This window comes from Eptesicus fuscus, chromosome 7, assembly GCF_027574615.1.
Source record: "Eptesicus fuscus isolate TK198812 chromosome 7, DD_ASM_mEF_20220401, whole genome shotgun sequence".
In the NCBI taxonomy this organism is placed as follows: domain Eukaryota; kingdom Metazoa; phylum Chordata; class Mammalia; order Chiroptera; family Vespertilionidae; genus Eptesicus; species Eptesicus fuscus.
Window position 1 is genome coordinate 102,523,718 of NC_072479.1, and position 21,510 is coordinate 102,545,227.

Sequence of the window (21,510 nt, forward strand, 5' to 3'; positions counted from 1 at the left end):
TTCCTAGTTGCCAATTACATCAAATTGAAATTTCCAAATACTGTTCACTATGTCCTTAATGAACTGTGCTGAGTACTCTGAACTATCTGTTCACATTTTCCTAATATTCAAATCTATATTCTCTATTCTATGTAATCTGACAACCTGTATTAACATGATTAATTCGTTTCTTGTTTGTATTCTTTCCCACTATGGTCAGGACTATTTGCTGTCCTTATATTTATTTATTATCTCCTTTCTCCTTAACAATAGATTTTCTAACTTTCATCTGGGAACATAGCTGTCCAGTATAAAGTCTGCATTACTCAGCCTCTCTTGCAGCTAGGAATATCCATGTGAGTATGTGCTAAACAATAATATGTAAGCCAAATGTCATCAGCAACTTCAATAAGTGTTTATAAAAGGAAGGATCATTCATATTTCAACTTCTCCTTCCTACTGGCTAGACTGCAGATGTGATGACTGGATCATGAAATAGAAGTTATGTGCTGAGTTTGGTGGAGCAACAAGAAAGAGGGAGCCCTGGGTCACTGACATCATTGAGAGCCATAGCAGTCCTAGAATACCTTGTTCCAGACTCCTATTATATACTAGAGGCCCAATGCACGAAATTTGTGCAAGGGGTTTGGTCCTTGCAGCCGCGGCAGCTTGCCTTGGCCCTCGGAGCCCTGGCTTCGTCCGGAAGGTTGTCTGGAAGGACATCTAGAAGGATGTCCAGAAGGTCATTCGGCTGTCCGGTCTAATTAGCATATTACACTTTTATTATTATAGATATGTGCTACCATTTTTATGGCCTCTATTACTATCATTGTGGGTGTACCAAATTCTAACTGATCCATCCATCTCTAAGTTTTTATTTGCTACTTCTCCTATCCCACTAAGATGGCCCCCCAATTTTTCCTAACTTCCCTCCTACCTCAAATTGTCAGTTTTCTTTCTTCCTTTAAAATACAGCTTCAGATTCAAACACAGAATCCTACATGGAAATGGTAATATTGCTAAGCTTACTTAATTAAATTATTCTTCTTTGAACAAAAAAAAACATACATATCTATATGGATAAATAAAATTAAAAATAATGTAACAGATTTTTAACAAATTTACTACAGCTTATACACCTAAACATTCACTATTTAAATAGTACTCTTACTACAGATTCATTTTAATGATGCCACCATTCACCAAAACTTTTTGCACATTAAGAAAAAACAACACAAAACCCGTGACTCTTCCATCACTAGATATAACCTCCATGAGAGTGGAAATATACCCAATTTGCTTACCAGGCCTAGAACAGTATCTAACATATAGTAAATAGGTACTCAAGACATATTTACAGTATGAAAAATATAAATTGTAGCAAAATGTCTTCATTTTAAGGTAGACTGATTTTTTTAAAAAGAGTCAAAAGTCATTCAGGGCTTAGGCTAGTGAATAAGATGTGTCATAAAGCTGGGAATATAATTTTGGGTTAAAAAAAAGTAGTGACTATAACATAATAAGCTAGATTTTTCTTGTATGAATCCTGAAACAGCTCAGAGATGAGCCAGTTCTGTAGCAGTTCAGGGCCTCGTTTCCCAAGCTTATAGTTAAGGATGCCAAGCTCGCTCCAGTTCCAGAGCATTTTGCACCGCTGTTCCCTCTGCCCGGAACACTCCAGCTATTACATGGATTACTCCTCACATCATTGAGGTCTCCCTTTATATATTCACCTCCTCCAAAAGGCCTTCCCTTACTACCTGACCTAAAATAAAGTGGTTCCTGTCCTTCTCTGTCCCGACCCTGCTTTCCTTGTTTTCTTCTGTAGACAGAAATTGCCACTTCACTATCTGACATAATAGCTTTTGTTTTGCTTTGTTGTTTATTTGTTTTTAATATATTTTATTGATTTCAGAGAGAAAGGGAGAGGGAGAGAGAGATAGAAACATCAATGATGTGAGAGAATTATTGATTGGCTGCCTCCTGCATGCCCCCCACTGGGGACTGAGCCCACAACCCAGGCATGTGCCCTTGGCCGGAATCGAACCTGGGACCTTTCAGTCCGCAGGCTGACACTCTATCCATTGAGCCAAACCAGCTAGGTCTGTTTTGTTTTTTTGTTAATCCTCACCCAAAGGTATTTTTTCCATTGGTTTTTAGAGAGAGTGGAAGTAAGAGAGGGAGGGGGAGAAAGAGAGAGAGAGAGATAGAGAGAGAGAGAGAGAGAGAGAGAGAGAGAGAGAGAGAGAGAGAGAAACACCAATATAAGAGACACAGTGATTGGCTGCCTCCCACATATACCCCAACCAGGGCCAGGGATTGGGGCCAGGAATCAGGGACAGGGATTAAAACTGTACATGCCCTTGATGGGGAATCAAACCCGTGACCCTTCCATGCTCGGGCAGACGCTCTAACCACTGAGAACACTAGCCAGAGCCTGACATAATAGTTTTATATCTATTTCGCTTATGTGTCTTTAATATCTGTCTCAGTCACTAGAATATCTTCTCCACAATGAAAAGGACTTTATTATCAGTGCTATAGCTCCAAATTTCTGCTAGACATCAAAATTTCAAATAATAAACTCAATAAAATTATGTTTATAATAAAAGAGAAAAGGAGAGAGAGAAGAAATGAAGGAAGGTACAAGAAAGGTAACAGAGAATTAGCAAAAGGGGTAAAGAAACTCTAGATAAACCACAACTGGTTATTTTACAGTTACTTCTTTTTAGTGTCAGTTTGAATTCAAGGCTTCCGTGAGAAAATTTCAAAATGGGTCTAACTCTTTTGAGATATATTTCAAAGGAATGGGCACCCTAGAGAAAGAGGTTCCATCACCTTTTAGAAGCATTTGGGTGGTATTTACTATTATAATTACAATGGCCACCTCTTTACTGTATTCCCATCTCCCCCGTCCCCACAAGTACAGACTGAGAACTCCTGACTGAGTCAAATACTTTAATGATTTCTAGTAGAACTGGTTTGTGTTGGTATTACTATTAACATTTGGAATGTCTACTCATATTGAATACCTGCATCTCTTTCAGATCATGAGAAACAGATTTACCTAAAGCTAGAGGTACAATACTTGTAACTAATTATATGTTACTCCTACTAAGCCCCTCACTTATAGCACAAAGTTTAGTTCTGTTCAAGGGACAATTATCTACGTCAGATTTCATTAATGTTTCTGTTTCCTCAACCTGTCCATTCCTTAAACACAGCTTATCAAAAAACAGGGCTTGTACTAGAGAACTTAGGGCAAAATAACAGTCCTTTATGTTTTAGCAAATTTGTTAGAAAAAAAAATCATTTTCATGCTTTCTAATAAAAAAACAAATCCCTTTTTAAGAAAAGTTCAGTAGTCCAGAATTAACATTTTAGTCAAAGGAAAGAGTTTTAGAGCAATTTTGAAAAATTGAGGCACATTTAAGAAAATGTCAATTTCCTGATTTATAGAATTAAATGGCACAAATGCACACACACCCAGATCCTAGTCTCAGAAAACAGTTCTTACTGACATTCCAATTTTAATTATAATCTTGAAAATCAATCAGGATGCAAAATAGGGTAGTCACTTATTTAATTCCTTTTAAGCTCAAAATCATTTTATTTGAATCCCAGATAACTGCATTCAGAAAATAGCCATAAAATATTATACTGAATATTATTCTTCATCTTTGTTCTCTAAAGTATGATGACTAATATAGTAGTAATATTACAACTAGTATAATATTAACAAGTTTGTGCTAAAAGTTACGTTTTATATTTTTTAGTTGTTCTTAAATACCTATTGCATTTTAGTCCAATGTTCACATTATACGCACTTCTTTTACGTAGCCTTGCAACCTTAAGAAGCTTACACTTCTTCTCTGAGGCAGGAACTTCTGGTGTGGGGGCAGAAGCCCAGGCTGTTGATGAGTTACCTGTATGAGGTAATCTTTTAGAAAATGCCATAGAGTAGGAGCTACGCCGTCTAGTCCGACACGCTACTTCCCTCTCTTTATGCAGCAACTGCTCATCCATCAGCAATGTTATGACTTGCTTAGACTTTTCCCGGATATGATAACCTGAAAAATACATTGAATGTGCATAGAAAAAAATATTAATGAAGGCTACAATTAATTTCTATTCAAAAGAAGATTAGGGAAAATGAATATGTGAGCAAAGTGAAAAAAAAAACAACCTGTGGCAAATGTAGAGGGAAACCTAAGTTTCATTGCAATTATCAATAAATATATTCATTTTCTTATACTTCAAGAAATAAATAAACATAAGGTGAAATTATATCAGGTGGCATTAAATTATTCACTTTAATTTAAAGAGCTACATAATCTGCAAGAAGTCAAACAAAATTGGCAAAGAGGAGGAATGAATTAGATCTAGATGTACTGACCTAGATGAATGACCATGACATACGGCGGAAGATTTAAAATAATGTGCATTGTATGACTCAAATCTGTAAAGCACAGGGGAAAATAAACCAATGTTTGTATCCAGGAGAGAAAAGTGGATGAATGGACGGATTGATGATGGATGGATGGATGGATGGATGGATGGATGGATGGATGGATAATGGTGGGGGAGGCAGACAAACCACTGTGTACCCACAATATTATTAATATGTTACCTTGGAGGGGTACAACTACAGAGGAAAAGAAAAGAAAGGGCAACTGACTTTTCTTTGACATGAACTCCTAGCAACTTGACGCCATTAACAGAGCGCCAGAGCACAGTCTAAGACCGGGATTCCAACCACGCTGCTGCCCTCTATCACCTGTGACTCTGAACCAGGTGTCTGTCTGGCCTGAGTTTCCTTCAGTCTAATTCACAGATATAAAAGTTTACTCTTTCAAACATGTGGTAATATTATTATTCTCAATCTTTTTCTATGAAAAATGATATAAGAAATCCCTTACTTCTCCACATCTTGGGACCAACTTATATTAACATTTCATGTTACTCCAAGCCTTCTTTGAGGTAAGCTGAAAAGTCTCTGAATATCCACTATTATATTCATTTTGGGCTCCAAGTGTAATGAATTAAACATTAATGTTTCCAACTATAACTTACTAGTAGTGGAAATAATTTGAAATGGTCAAATTGAGGGTATACAGGGGTGAGCAAACGTAGGTTTATAGTTGTTTGTATGGAAAATACAGTAATTAATAAATATAAGAATAAACTGTTTCACATACTCACAACTGTAAACCTATTTTTGCCCACCCCATATTTAGAGAAGAGGGGCCAACAATGTTTTCTAAGTGCCAGTCATTTAATCAAGGATTGATAGAGATCGTGTGAGAAACCGTTGCTCAAGTTGCCATCTTTTTCGAGATTTTATCCAATTTCACTTCTTAGTCATTTCTTCCTTTCAAATTCTCTTATAACTGCTTCAAACCATATCATTCTAAACACGCTAATTTCCTATAATTATCTTACAGTTTATAACCAAAAAAATCCACAGTGTTTTGGGTTACCACTCATTGCCACATGATAGACAGACGTCTCCTGTGACTGTCAGCCTTAGGGGACCAGAAACACACCAGACACTACCTCCCCCCATAACTGACATAGCTTGGTTTGGGTGGGGAGTGAAAAACTTCTTTTCCCTTTAATTTCAGGAGCTCATCTCCTTCCACTTTTCCCCTCACTCCCTCTATTCTAGCCACCCTGGCTGCCTTATTCTATAATCCTACCATGCTCTTTATCTCCTCAGAGCTGTGTGCTGGCTGTTGCTTCTACCAGGAACTCTTTGCATGGCTAGATCCTTGATTCATTCAGGTCTCTACTCCAATGTCACCGCCTCAGAGAAGCCTTTCCTCTGCTCACCCTCTCTAAAATAGCCCAGCCCATCAGTCCTCCCAAACTCAAGTCCTTTCACCTTGGCATTAATCACTACCTAATATTGTATTATATATTTATTTAATTGTTTATTGTTTCCTCACCTAGAAATAAGCTCCATTAGGGCAAAGAATCTCATTCATCCAGTATCTTCAGCATCTAGAAGAGTGGTTGCATATGGTAGATGCTTAATAAATATTTAATGAATGAATGAATGAATCAATAAAAGGAGCAAATTACCAAAAATCTCAATTTCCTTCTTGACTTAGTACAAATGGATAATGAGAGCCAATTTACAACGTAGCTGCCTAAGGAAGTTTCTTGACCTGAAATAACTTCTTGCAACACCCCTAATTAGAAAAAGTTAGAAGTTATGGAACAGATGTGGAATATTCTACTTGGAGTCTGCATGGATTGATAGGGATTGAGGGCAGCTTTCCTCATTCAAAGCGACAAGCAGGTACATAGAGTAGACAGCCAACTGCAGTAATGGAAGCTTTCTCCCTGAAACACTGGGGCTCCTCCCTGAGTAGCAGTCTGCAGCATCAGTAAGGTCAGGTCATAGGAGTTGACAGAAAATTGGGAAGAAATCACCCAGACATGAACTTCCTGCTCACGGCTGCCCACTGCCCTGGCTACCTCCCCACCATCCTTGAGATGCTGAATAATAGACACTTGACTGTTCTAAAGCATCAAAGTTGAAAGTGAAAAATTTTAAGAACCCAATAAGCCTGTTTCAAGGATGGGTTAAATATTAACAATAATAAAAATAAGACGGCATCTACCTCACTTCCAACCAACATGTTTTTGTTTCTTTTTTTAGAGAGAGTGGAAGGGAGGGAGGGGGAGAAAGAGAGAAACATCAATGTGAGAGAGACACATCTATTGGTTGCCTCCTGCCCACGGGAGGGAATCGAACCTGCGACCCTTCAGGGCTTGGTCGACGCTCTAACCACTTAGTAACACCGGCCAGGGCTAACCAATATGTTTTTAAATAAAGGAAAGAGGACACAGAACTAAAATAGACTATTACTGGAAATAGAATAAACTTAGGCAGTAACTTCTTTGTATCAGAAGGAGAGAACGAAAAGAGAGGGTTGGGGAAAAGGAGAGGGAAAGGGAGGGAGATATAGGGAGACAGAGAGAGGGAGAAAATGTGGCTTCTCTGAAACAAGATACTATGCAAGCGGTCAATATCCAAAGATACTGTATAAAACACATCAAGATGAAAAGCTTGTTATAGTTGAGTTGAAGGTTAAAGTAAAAATAAAATTATGTACTATTTTTAATTAGGAATATTTGGCTATAAGCAACAGAAACTCAATTTGAACTGGCTAAGGCAAAGGGCATGGAAAAACCAGGGGTTGCAATTGGGCCTCAGGTCCAAATGAAGCAGAAACTGGAAAACTACCAGGAAGGACTCTTTCTTTTCTCCTCTCCCACTCTGCTTCTCTCTGTTTAATGCCTTCATTTTCTCCTACTGCAGACCGGCTTCTTCGATCTGGATGTGGATATGGCCACAAACAGCTCCAGGTTCACCTCACAGTCTGCCACCTGAGAAGTCTCCGTCTTCTGTTCTTCAAATTTGAAAAATCCAGGAGAAAACTCTGTTCCAGCTAGCAAGTCACATGCCCATCACTATGGCCAGAGAGTGAAACGTTACCCTTGGCAACTCCCAGTAGAAAGGCACAGTAGAGCGAGGGGAGGATAAACGGGATAGAAAAGTGAACAAGCAGAAGACCCACTGAGGAGTCCTCCCAAACTCAAGGCAGAGGCCTTTGAGGACATGCAAGTCAGAACAACCATGCAACAGACCAATACCCAAGGTTATTCACATTTAATCGTTCTGAACACTTACGTTTCAGAAAATGTTCTAAACAGTGGGGGCACAGGTGAAGAAAAAAAATAGACAAGGACCCTACACAAGATAATTCCAGAGAAAAATAAATACTCTAAAGGAAATAAAGAGTGATGTGCTAAACATTAATTTGGGGTGTGGTCAAGAAATGTCTTGCTGAGGAAGTACCACATTAGTTGAGTCTTGAACAGCAAGAAAAAGCCACCTATGCAGATGTACCAGGAGAAAGCACCTGGCAGAGGGACCATCTCAGCCCTCATTTCTTCAGTAAAGCCTTTCTGAGAGGAAAAAGCACTTCCCACTCGCCCAACACACACATCAGGGCCGCAGACTTGGTCAGGCCCCACTCTCACACTACACTTATCTTTTATAGTACTTCCACAGTTTGTAATTGCTATTTGATAAATGTCTTTTTTCTCTATCAACATATAACATTCTTCAAGGCCAGAACTATACTTGTTTGCTTAAGCAATACTTAATGCTTGTTAAATGAATGAATGAATGAATGAATGAATGTGCTGAGAAAACTTCCCAAATACAGGGAAGGAGTCTATGTAAGTTCATAACTGAATATCAAGTGAAGAGATTTGGAAACATGGTAAATTCAAAGATCTTGGGCACAGAGATGCACCAGCATGAAAGATACAGACCAGACTTTTTGATTTATATGTACTGAGCTTCACACAGTAGTTACAAAACATCTTAATTCTCCTTTCTCATTCTGACCCACCAAAATCTACTCTTCTCCCCATATTCCTTTCTCGGTGAATTTTATCTCCATTTTAAGCCAGAAATATGAGCACTCACCTCTTCAAATGCAATAATGTATGTCTATTGATTGTACTAAATCAATACTAAATATCTTCTAAGCCCATTCTCTCCACTCTATCTCCCTTCTCCCTGATCATTTGTTGGTGTTCTAAATTATTTACTTACTAGAGGCCCTGTGCATGACATTCGTGCACTGGGGGGTGGGGGTGTCCCCTCAGCCCGGCCATGCCCTCTCACAGTCCAGGATGTCTGCCTGCCAGCTTAGGCCCACTCCCCATGGGACTGGGTCTAAGCTGGCAGTGGGACATCCCCCGAGGGGTCCTCAACACTGCTGCAGAGGCGGGAGAGGCTCCTGCCACTGCCACTGCACTCACCAGCCGTAAGCCCGGCTTCTGGCTGAGCGGAGCTCCCCCTGTGGGAGAGCACTGACCATCAGGGGGCAGCTCCTGCATTGAGCGTCAGCCCCCTGGTGGTCAATGCACATCATAGCGACCGGTCATTCCGCCTTTAGGTCGATATGCATATTAGGGTTTTATTATATAGGATTTTTAGTCTCCCTTCCAATCTATCCTTCACAATGCCTCAGGGATGGGGGTGGGGAGAGAGGAGAGAAGTATCCTAAACATTAAGTTATTTTCAAGGTAAAAAACCTTCAGTCCAGTTGGCACAGTAAGTTCAGGCTTCAAATTACCCTTGGCTCTGCTCCAAAAATCACAGTAATAATAGATCATCAGTCTCAAAAACAAGATAAAAACCTCCATGATCCAGAAATATAAAAGAAATGAAAAGGCAGTGAGCAGGGCTGAAGCCACAGGCTGTTGGACTCTTGATCTGACACCAGGAGTTCAGCTCCTCAGGTGTCAGGGAATCAGCACTGTCCACTCTTTGATGTTAGGGGTTATCCATGTTTGTGAGAGAAGTCTTGGAAGAAAGAAAAAAGCCCCAAATAGCTTCTTGGGCTATAATTTATTTGTAGTTGTGGGTCTCTCTAGAAGCAAGAGGCCATACATTCAGCCTTAAGGCTTGAAACTAAACTAAGCCACCTGCTGGCTCAGGGACTGGATCCACGACACACACCCTAGTATTATCTCAAGCAGGAGCCCTGAGCTACCTTTCTAAGGGCTATACTGAAGGCTCGAAGGGAGCTGGGTGGCAGGAACTGAAAAACCAACATAAAGGGAAAAGTGAACAGGGGTGGTTGGGGAATAACATCTCACTCAAATAAGCTGAAAATTAAAATTCCAAAATAGATTTTTTTTTAAATATGTTAGTAGTCAATGAAAGAGCAATCACAACAAATTCACTCCGAATGAAATCAGTGTTCTACAAGACTCTATGGGATTTTCTATAAATCAATAATCTACATTGTTTTAGGATTTAAACAAAGATTTTATTTTGTTGTTGTTAATCCTCACCCAAGGATATTTTTTTCATTGATTTTTAGAGAGTGGAAGGGACAGAGCATGGAGGAAGGATGAAAGGGAGAAACATTGATGTGAGAGAGACAGAAAGTAGATTAGAAGTGAGCAGGGGACATATGCTTAATAGTGGAGATGGTTATGTAACATTGAGAATGTAATTAATGTCTGAATTGTACATTTAAAATGGCAAGTTTTATGTTATATATATTTTGAGCTTTAAAAATAATATACCAAAGCCATGGAATTGTACACTTTAAATGGGTGAATTATATTATACTGTATATGACATATCTCAATAACACTGTTTTAAAAAAGTGAAGAAAAGCCCTGGCCAGTGTTGTTCAGTGGTCAGAGCATTGCCTTGCACCAAAGGTTTGATTCTCAGTCAACAACACATACCTGAGTTGTAGGTTCAATCCCCAACCCCAACTGGGGCACATGAACGAGGCAACCAATCAATGTGTCTCCCTCACATCAATATTTCTCTCTCTCTCTCTCTCTCTATCTATCTATCTCTCTCTCTCTCTCTCTCTCTCTCTCTCTCTCTCCTCCCTTCCTCCCTTCCATTCTCTCTAAAATCAATGGAAAAAAATATCCTCGAGTAAGGATTAACAACAACAAAAAAGTGAAGTACAAAAAGAGAAATTAGGTCTCTCAAGCTATAAAAAGACATTGAAGAATCTTAAATGCATATTGCTAAGTGAAAGAAACCAGTCTGAAAAAGCTACATGCCATGTGATTCCAACTATGGAGACAGTAAAAAGATCAGTGGTTGTCAAGGCTTGAGGAGGGTGAGGCAGGGGAGAATGAATAGGTAGAGAACAGGGCACTTACAAGGCAGTAAACTGGATATGATAACAGAACGGTAGATACATATCACTATGCATTTTCAAAACCCATAGAACTGTAGAACAGAGTGAACCATGATGTAAACTAAGGACATTAGGTAATAATAATAATCCTTATATAATAAAAGGCTAATATGCAAATCGACTGAACGGCAGAACGACCAGTTGCTATGACATGCACTGACCACCAGGGGGCCGATGCTCAATGTAGGAGCTTTCCCCTGGTGGTCAGTGAGCTCCCACAGGGGGAGCGCCACTCAGACCGAAGCCAGGCTCACGGCTGGTGAGCGCAGCAGCGGTGGCAGCAGCCTCTCCCGCCTCCATGGCAGCACTAAGGATGTCTGACTGATGGCAGGCCTAAGCCATCAGTCGGACATCCACCGAGGGCTCAAGGACTGCGGGAGGGCACAGGCCAGGCTGAGGGAACTCCCCCACCACCACCAGTGCATGAATTTCGTGCACCAGACCTCTAATATATCAATATTGATTCATCAATTGCAACAAATGTACCACACTAATGCAAGATGTTCAATAGGTGAAACCATGAGAGGGTAGGAAAGGGTATGTAAGATCGCTGTACTTTCTGCACAATTTTTCTGTAAACTGCTGTAAAAACAGTCTATTTTTTAAAATGTACACTTACCACAGAAACTGGCACTGAATTATATCCTTTTCTCATTATTCCTAAGATTATTCACTTTAAGCACAAATAATAATTTTACATTGGATGGGGAGGAAGTGCTGCTTCTTTTACCAATGTAGAAAATCAGGCACTACTGAATCATCTCAGTTCAGTACTCTATTTACCCTTTCCCTACTTCACCCCCTCTTCCACTGACAAAATTATTTTATGACTTAGATTTTGTATTCATAAAACCACTTGAATATAGCTAGTCTTTGAAGATTCCATAGCCTTTGCAAACATTTCCTTATATTTATGACTAAACTCCAATCTAATTATAGTTATGAATTATAGTGATATTATTTTACCCATTTGCCATACCTCCTGTTTTATTCACTTTGCTCATTTTCTATGAGGTATTTTATCATGAACCAAAGTGTTAGTTTTATACATCCTTTTGGAGGGGAAAAAAACACCAACAACATAAAATGCTGCCCTCTAAGGCTCTCAAGAGACAACACAAAGGATTAAACTGGGAAGCACAACTGTCCCAGAGGAAAGGTAGCTAATTCGTTTAAGAACAACTTTTCCCCAGCTCCTGGTTTAAAATTATTCCCTCCCAAGCTCCTACTCTTTATTAGCACACAGTGTACACTTCTTTAACTGTTACCTTGGTCTTTTCCAGCTTCATCTATGTGTTGAAAATCTTTTAGTGTTTGAAGGTTACAGAACCTCTCTCGGCAGAGCTGAATAACTTTCTTAGATCCATTCTTGAGGAGATAATCCATTAGCATAAGGGATTTATACACATGGCGCCAGTTCTTCCCATGGTCGTTTAGTCTCTGCCATAGCATATTCATAATCTCTGAGAGAGAAATCGTGTTGAAAGTCAGGTCACTGATAGCTAACATCAGGGAACTAGAAGGACCCCAAGGATCATTAGAAGTTGCTTCCCTGACTTTTATTTCAGCATCTGAGTAATTTTTCACAAAGTTTTTCACTTGCCTCCTGAATGCCATAGGTAAGACAAGTCTGAAGGTGAGATAGGAGAGGAGAGCAATGGCATAGGAGTATATGTAACTGGTTTATAAAACCCTTGGCAGGTCATTGGTCTCCGTTTCTGCTGTTCCGGAATACAAATGATTAATCATCATCTTGACAAGGCATCAATTTCCTGTAAAGAAAAGCACACACAAACATGTAAGTTAATTATTTTTTTAATGTCTATTGAACACCAAGTCAGTCTGAAAAATCTAGCTTTAGTTTCTAAATCAGCCCCTCGCTTACATCAGCCAGAATTGAGGGTACATATAAATGTTTCTAAGATCATTATGGGATAATCTCTCATAAGGGATTGGCCTATTTAATTTAGAGCAATGTAAGTGGTCTTTCTAGTCCTAATGGTTCCTGCAGAAAATATCATTCATCCTCTTTGGCCAGAAATAGAATTATTACAAAGCATTTCATGGACAGTGAACAACTTAGTGTAAGAAAATAGGGCTTGGGCCCTAGCTGATTTGGCTCAGTGCATAGAGCATTGGCCATGGACTGAAGAGTCTCAGGTTTAATTCCAGTCAAGGGCACGTACCTAGGTTACAGGCTCGGTCCCAGGCCCTGGTCGGGGCACGAGCAGGAGGCTACCAATCGATGTGTTTCTCTCACATCGATGTTTCTCTCTCTGTGTTTCTCCTCCTCCCTTCCACTCTCTCTAAAAATCAATGGAAGAATACCCTTGAGTGAGATTAACCAAAAAAAGAAAAGGAAAATGAGACTTGGGCTCTGACATATCATGCTTAAGATTTGTTGTCATATCTAAAAATATTAAGTTCTAAAAGTAATTAAGATGGTGAAAATTGAGTCTCAAAGTCACCAAGTAACCCTATGGTCATATTCTTTTTAGAACTACAAGCCATTAGAATCAGATCTAAATGTGGTCCGCTTTCTTGTTAATCAAAAGGGGGAAGGAAGGGTCACCAACTATTACGACAAGTAGTTGCACCTCAGTGGACTCCACATCTGACTCATGGTACCCTAAAGCAATATTTAGTCCTAGTAAAACTAGTACATTCAAGGAAAAGATTAAATTACTTTCTTTATTCAACTTGAAAAAAATGAAGTCTGAGGTTAGAACAGTATGATTCAAACAGTGTAAGAATTTTCCTAAAATCTGAAGTGACAGGCATGTCTCTCTCAGATCTCAAAACAAGTGCACAAAGAAAGTCCCATGTAGGTTGATTAAAAAAAAATACATTAAAACTTAAAAGGGGTATGCACCCCAAAACTTTAAATGATGCTTGTGAATGGTCAATTCTCAGGTTACATGAAACTCTTCCCTTTCTCTGTTTTCATTATTTTGCATTAAGGTGGGTCAATTAGTTTGCAATTTCTATAGTGACCACCACTGATGACCACCAAAATAGTGCACACCAAATTGATTTCAAGCCCTGTGAGCATCTAGACTCAATGAAGCCTCCACAATCTATAATTAGATTCTGCTAGAGAAACTGTATACATACAAAAGAAAATGGTTAAAATCCATAACAAATGTGTTTGTTATTTTTAATTTTGTTTTCTCTTCCTTGACCTTCTCAAATTCCAGCTCAGGCTTTATTAATTCCTGTGTGTGTACTTATGGAAGACATAAATTTTCAGAAGCATTCTAAATGAACTATTATGTCCTTTTTAAAAAATAAGAGGAGATAATCTTTTTTTAATACAACACATCCTCAAATAAGCAAGATAGAAAATGCATCAGTTTAATTAAGATTTCTCAGAAAGAGACTATCATCAACCCAGGAAGAAAAAAATAAATTGTGTGCTTTTTAATTTTTCTGATTTTTTTCTCATTTTCACTTCAAATACAAGCATTTTTATATGACTCACTACTGCAGCAAAAACCCAGTGTATAAGCTATTAAAATTTTCAATCATGAGAGTTTTCTTTTTCTATTGTCCTTTTTTCCCCTCTACCAAGCTCACAAAATGTAGAGATGCACTGTGACATTGGCTTAGAGCAACAAATATTGATCTGTTTCCTCACAATTCTATTAAAAAAACAACACCCTGTTAGAATCATACCCTTCTGTAATTGAACAATAGTCATTAAAACCCATTTTTTTCTTTTTGGAGAGCTATCTATATTTTGGTGGGACAAAACCCTAATTTTTAGGCTTTCCTATTTTCTATAACCTGCATTTTTAAATTAAAAAAATGTTTTCTTAAATTAATTTTCTGCCCCAGAAAACTACCTGAATAATAGCCTTCAATCCAATATAGTAGTTTAAAATGGATGTTGTTGGCATCATACCAAAATTAAATACATTTCCAACCATTAGAAAAACCAAAAAGAAAAACATCTGGATAAGTGAATTAGTGTCATTTATTAACATATGGTACTTTGTGACAAGATAAAGAATATGTAAGACACGATCCTACTCTTGATGTTTTCACACTAAGAAGTTCAATTAACTGTAGCTGTAAATTATATGTTGGTTTATTATGTGTTTTAGATACCTTACTACATGCAAACGCTCAATTTACTCATATCATTAAATACTTGAGATTATTATCACAATGATGAGACAAAATTAGTGCCCCCAAAAGGTAAATTTTCATACCAGAATTTGGGTAGTCTGACTACCCCAATCCCTATAATACGTAGAAATGGAGGAAAGTAAGATATTCCATACCCCAAATCTATGTCACCTCCTTTCAGAGGCCTTCACTGCCCTTGCTAACTACTTATGTCTTCCCATCAAAGTCTTTTTAGCACCCAGTGTATTTCCTTTATGGACTTATCATAATCTGTACATATGTATTTGTCATTTGCTCTTTGGCTTTCTCCACCACCAGATTGGCCCTTGACAGCAGGGACCTTGTCCATCTTATTTACCAGTGTAATCCTATTGACTAACATGTACCTAGCACGTAGTAGGTACTCAAGAAACAGGTGTTGGGTGAGTGGCCAAATGGTTGAATGATTATGCTTTGGGATAAAACTACATTGATTCTATATCTTTAGATTATAAACATGACATTTTAAAAATGTAACCCAGCTCTTGGAATTGTCCAATAAAACTCTAGAGTATTGAGCAAATGTTCTCAAATCAATAAATATTTCTTGAATACCTACCACTTATACAGCTTTGTGGAAGATATCTATATCTATCTCTATATCTATATATGTATATAGACATATCTATATCCATGTGTATATAGCTATTTCTATGTACATATATATAAAAGCCTAATATGCTAATTGTCCCTTCAACCATTTGACCGTTCGACCAGTCACTATGATGTGCACTGACCACCAGGGGGCAGATGCTCCAACTGGTAGATTAGCTTGCTGCTGGGGTCCAGCCAATCGGGACTGGGCGAGACAGGCCGGACATGCCCTGGAGCTCTCCATGGTCCCACTCCGGCCCCAAATGTGACCGGGCCCCAATCGTGAACTGGTGGGGTCCCTCGGGCTGTCCTGCACCCACTCGCAATCCAGGACCCCTCGGGGGATGTCAGAGAGCTGGTTTTGGCCTGATCCCCTCAGGCCAGGCCAAGAGACCCCACTGGTGCACAAATCCATGCACCGTGCCTCTAGTAAGAAATATAAAACATGATCCCTACATTAAAAACACATCATTAAGGATCTATTCCCATTAAATAACTCCAAAATGAACAAATGAAGTAGAAGAAGTCTCTTTTCTTTTTAGGTTTATCCACAATGCTTTGCCAAAAGCTGTTTCCTCCAACTTCACCTGAATCATATAACAGGAAGTCATTTTAACTTATCAAGTGACATTAAACTACTGGTCCACAATTTCTTATCCAAATCCATTGAGGCCAGATGAGTTGCAGAATTCAAACTCAAATTTTAATTTTATTTTTTTACTTTTGAAGGGTAATGCCATGCCTGTACCGTATATCTGTACATATGTACTTGTCATGATACCCACAGTAAGGTGTGGGGCCACTATGAACAGTCAAACATTAACGTGACTGCAACCAAAACCTCTAAGTATATGGAATAAATTGAGACAAATGGCTCGTTTCAGTTCAGGTCTTGCCACCATATAAGTTCGGGGGGAAATTGGTTTTCAAAACTTGTTGGGTATTAAAATTGAGGATAAGGGGTTGAGTTGCTGAAACGCCTTTTTCCAAAGACATAAAATAATAACAACAACCACATCCAAGAGGCTCAGTGCCAAGAAGCATGTCTAGAAAGATGGATTTAGGGTAGTGCAATAATGAGGAGAAAACAGCTCTCGTGTTCGTATAGGTTCTGCCTATAGACATGAGTTCAGCTCAGGAGGAAATAAGGTCTGACCAAGACTGTTACTATAAAATGAGTATAGAGAATACCATGACATTAGATGTAACTGTTCCGACGGAAAGAACATTGTCGGAGCCCCTCCTGTGTGCTCATTAATTAACTCCATTAGTTTTCCAGAGTTGACCATCTAACGGGCTCCATTCTAGGAGCCGGAGGATCAGGTGCACAAGCCACAGTCACCACCCTCAGAAGTAATTAGCTCTCTTGACTGCGTGCTCACCTTCACCTGTCTCATCTCCTCAGTTTAATGAGGATCCCAAAGGCAGGGTGTGAGGCCCTGCTCTGCCATCTCCTCATGAAGGCGTACACTTGGCTGGGCCTCAGTCCCCCTCTGCAGCCCTAGGACTAATCCCCACACAGGCAGGACGGTTGGGAGGAAGAAATGAGATGCGTGGGGGAGAATTCTATACGTGAAGGGTGTGGCCGAGAGGGAACCAACTTCCAGCGACTGCCCTCTCAGAGCACACAATTTACTTGGAGGGGGAGGCTGGGCGCGGAGAAGCTTCTAGAAAGCGGGAGTGATGAGATGGCGTCACACAGCAGGGACCTTCCCTCCCGCAGACTGTGCGGACCTCGACCCCCTTTCACTGGTACTCGGACGGCACCGGCACCGGCTTGAGACAGAAGGAGACTAAGCAGGCCCCTTCACGCCGACCTCCATTACCGCGCCCTCCTCCAAAAGAGAATCTACCTGAGCACAAAGTCCAGCTCTCGCGCGTTGGGACCTTTTCCCACTCAAATTCAAGCCCTCGGCTCCCCAGGCCTAGCCGCCTCCTCCAACCAGGCCCAAGTGCCTTTGCCCCGTCCCACTTCCGCTTTCTCACTTCCGGCCCCTCACTTCCGGCCTCGCGCTTGCCTTCTCTCCTAGGTCTGGTGCGTGCGGCTCCCAGGGCCTCGAGCGAGAGAGACGCGAGGGGTTAAACCCAGCTCGGGGGCATTGGGTGGAACGAAGGTAAATGTCTTCATTTAACAATCTGTTGAACTGTGGCGCGACCCTAATTCTCCTTTCAAAGACTGAATTTCACAGTTCTGTGTTGGTGTGGTTTGAACTGGCTAAAAATGCCGTCCGCAGCTGATTTCCACCTCGAAGGACAAAGGAGGTAAAAGTCGTGTCTAGAGATGAAAAGAGCACTGTGCGCGATGGACAGTGACAGGGTGCCTCCAGCGATGACCCTCGGCAGTCCCTGAACGATGCAGCCGGTCTTCAGTGAACGCCCATTAGGTGCCAGGCACCCCGCCACGCAGGAAGGACCCAGACGTAAAACACAATCCAGTGGCCCGTGAGTTTGCAGGCTAGTGGTAGTGGAGGTGACAGCCACCGTCACAGAAGATGGTGACAGGATGTGTATGGCGTAATAAGAGAGGAGCAAGCATCTGAGTACGCCAAGGAGTATTTAAGGGCAGGTTTCACAGAAGAGTTTACATTTGATTTGAGCCTTAAAAAATGACCCGGAGTTCACTGAATAAGCAAAGTAGAGGAGGCCATTAAGAGGCTAAGGACCCCTCATGTGTAAAAGCCTGAACGCTGAGAGCTGGCTTATTGCCTTGGGAAAACTGCCAGTCCTGTAGCTACGATGGCCATTGCAAAGGCTGTTAGCAGAACAGCAGAGGGAGATGAAGTGGCAGAGGGAAATCAGATCACGAGGGACCTTGTCCGTGCTACTCGGTGATTTTATCCAGCAGGCATTGGAAATAGAATCAAACCTATGTTTTAAAGCATGTTGGTGGTTGAGTGGAATATGTCAGCATTCAACGAGGATGGAGGGCAAAGACCCAGAGAATAGGAAAGTGCTTAGTAGGTGCAAGTAACATTTGTTTTTAGTTCTTACTACTTCAATTATAATAATTATTATAACAGCCCACATTGTTCATGCTGACATATAGATAGAAACATATAATATAAAATGTAGGAGACATGAAAGAAGTTGGTCTGCTTGAAATATTGCTTAGCCAGCTGTAATATACTGTAGAGCAGTGGGGTAGTAGCAGAGGGAAGTAGAAAAGGTGGCCAGGAAAGAGGTTGTTCAAGGCCATGAATATCATGCTAAAGTGCTATTCTGTAAAGTAAGGGGGGAGGGGGGACAAACAAGTATTTTATATATTGCGTTACAGTTTATGAAGATTTTTTCCTAAGCATATCTTATGTAAATTTCAAAGGAACTCTGAAAAGTAGGCATTAATTATCCCATTTTACATATGAGGCAGTGAGTTTGGGGAACATGCATTCATTCTGCATGATTGAGCACCTGCTGTGTGCCAGGCACTCGGCCGAGCCACGGAATACAAGGAAATTACAGTCTAATATCTCATAGAGGAGACAGGAGTAAATCAGCAATTATAATAGGTTGCCATGATAAAGGCAAGGATGAAGTGATATGGGAGTAAAAAAGGGATTCGTCTAAATCTACAAAGTTAGGGAAGGCTTCCTGGAGTAGGTGAACTTGAGCTGAGTTTGCAGGAACAAATAGGTTACATAATTGCCCACAATTATCCAAGTAGCATTCAGCTAGCAAGTGATTTAGCTAGAACTTGAACACAAACGTGCTGTGTCCTGTTCTGTGCCCTTCCCCTACCCTAAGGATTAACCTTTGGTCCTTGATGTTGAGCTCCCATTGATATGCTCAATCACAAGTCTACCTGTTGTATTTTGAGACAGGCAGAGATCCCACTTTTTCTTTTTAAAACCATTCATTTTCTCCTTTTAGACAGAATCTCTGGATAAATGTGAAAGTAGGTTGATTAGGCTCTGCATAAGTGTAGTGCTACCTATCCAGGGGAATTAACTCCGGAAAGTGGCATTATGTAAGAGGTCCTTTTTATCTGCTTTCCTCCATTTGGGGGGCACCATAATTTAGTTGCAATAATGTAGTATTCACCAAATACAGACATCGTTTTACAACAATAATTTGTTGTGTTCCTCCCCACCCCCGAAACTCAGTTTTATAGAAGTCAGCAAAGTTTTCTTCTCTTGATTTCTAGGGCATCGCTGCTCCTTCTCATCTCTTCGGCTGGTTTCTTCTCATTTCTCTGACCTCTCAACTTTGCAGCAGCCTGTTCTCTGTATTCTTCAGGTGGCTTTATCCAGTCTCACACCTTTAAACACCCTTCTCTTTCAACAATTCTCAGTGTTTCATTATCAGCTCTAACCTCTCCTGACCAGCCCCCCTACTGGTATTTCTCAGAGACATCTCAAATTTAATATGTCCAAATTCCTGACTTTCCAAACCTGCTCCCCCATCTCAGTAAGTGACACAGCCTTGCTTCTGGCTTCTCAGGCCATGACCTTGGAGTCATCGTTGACTCCTGTCTTTGTCACACCGCACATCATATTCCTCAGCTCATCTTTCATACTAAATCTATATGTGGTCCATAGTTAATAAATGGACTATAAGTGCCACATTCTAATACACAATAAAATAATAATATCTCTGTTTCCAGACTTTACGGTCACCCTGTATATTCAGAATTCAGTTGCTTCCACAACCTTCACTTCCCACAAACTGTCCTAGGTTGCCATCATCTCTTGCCAGGAATAGTACAGTAGCCTCCTAACTGGTCTCCCTGCTTCTGTTCTTGCTCTCTTATAATCTAATCTCAACACAACAACTGGAGTGATCCTTTTAAAACTTAAAACCCAAGTCAGGTCATATAATAATACCCAGTTCAAAATCTTCCATTGACTCCCATCTCACTCAGAGTAAAACCCAGAGACCTTGCCGTGACTAGCAAGGCCTGAAGTGTTCTGGTCTCTCTCTAACCTCCATCCCGACAGGCTTGCTCCCACCTTAAGCCTTTGCATCTGCTGGTCCCTATACCTGCAAAGCTGTCTGTCCAGAGAGCTATTAGGCTGGCACCATGGCTTTGTTTTGGACTTGGCTCAAAAGTCCTTTGATCTTCCAGTAAAATCACAACCCCCCACCTCGGCCACACTCCCTATGACTTTTGCCCCATTTTATGTTTCTCTGTGGTAGTACAACCATCTGACATGCGTCCTGTTTCTCCTTGTGCCAGAAGTAAGATTCAGGATGGTAGGAGCCATGTTTTGTTCACTCATACATTCCCAGCACTTAAAACAGGCCTAACACCAAGTAGGTGTTCAAACATTATTGAATGAATGAAAAGAGTGACTGGATCTACACTATTGAATAAGAAGCACATATTACCATAGAGTTAGATTAAACATGGTTATGCACAAGAAGTTCTGATATTAACAACAATTCCCTCAAAAAGAATTGCTAAACATTTTTAAACAAGTATAGTTTTAAAAGAAAAACTCACCATTGTAGATAAGTTGAGATTTCACATATTCCTAAACCCTCCCAAATTTGCTTATATTCTTCTGAGTGTCCATGATGGTGAGGGCTGAAATGCTGGCATTCTCACATTACAGTCTTTATTCCAAGGTTCTGCCTTTGCATTTGTTCAGTTATAGAGTTGTTATGAAATAAACCAATAAGTGGCCTTGCTACCCTCCCAATATCCTCTAGCACATCTGCTGATTGTTACTTACTACTGAAATAACTTCTCTTAGAGATTTTTCTGTTCTGCACTCTGCCCATACTTGTTAGGGGAAGGGATATGTTCTCCCTGGAATGCAGTATCCTGTGGAAAAGTAGCTTCCTCATTAAGGTGCAAGCTAAAAACCCCATGGTACTTCCTATAGAGCACTACTCACCTTTTCCTTTCTTCCCACTCCCCAGCCATGGAAGTTTAGGGATTCAGTGTTTAACCACTCACTTGGGATAAGGACTGTGGCCAGAGGATTCAGTGTTTGAAAACCAGCAGTGGAGCTGTTGAGTGTAATGATGATCCAGGTCGGTAAACCAAGAGGACTAAAGG

The 21,510-nt window shown here is 40.3% G+C and overlaps 2 protein-coding genes across 4 annotated transcripts in view; one reads left to right on the forward strand and one right to left on the reverse strand.

Moving 5' to 3' along the window:
- Positions 1-17,381, reverse strand: part of ENTHD1 (ENTH domain containing 1) — an 84,169-nt gene extending 66,788 nt beyond the window's left edge. The window contains exons 1-3 of the mRNA XM_054719548.1: positions 17,363-17,381; positions 12,014-12,517; positions 3,906-4,049 (exon numbers count right to left, since the gene is read on the reverse strand). Coding sequence (XP_054575523.1) covers positions 3,906-4,049; positions 12,014-12,362 — 493 coding nt within the window. The 5' untranslated portion in view covers positions 12,363-12,517; positions 17,363-17,381. The remainder of the gene's footprint in view (positions 1-3,905; positions 4,050-12,013; positions 12,518-17,362) is intronic.
- A 54-nt stretch (positions 17,382-17,435) lies between these two features.
- GRAP2 (GRB2 related adaptor protein 2) overlaps positions 17,436-21,510 on the forward strand; it is a 69,043-nt gene continuing 64,968 nt past the window's right edge. The window contains exon 1 of one of the 3 annotated variants that reach the window (XM_028149961.2): positions 17,436-17,623. The gene's annotated coding sequence lies outside the window, so the exon portion shown is untranslated. Of the gene's footprint in view, positions 17,624-17,672; positions 17,952-18,128; positions 18,338-21,510 lie in introns of those variants that run through there. The other 2 variants (XM_054719550.1, XM_054719549.1) reach the window with 2 other exon arrangements.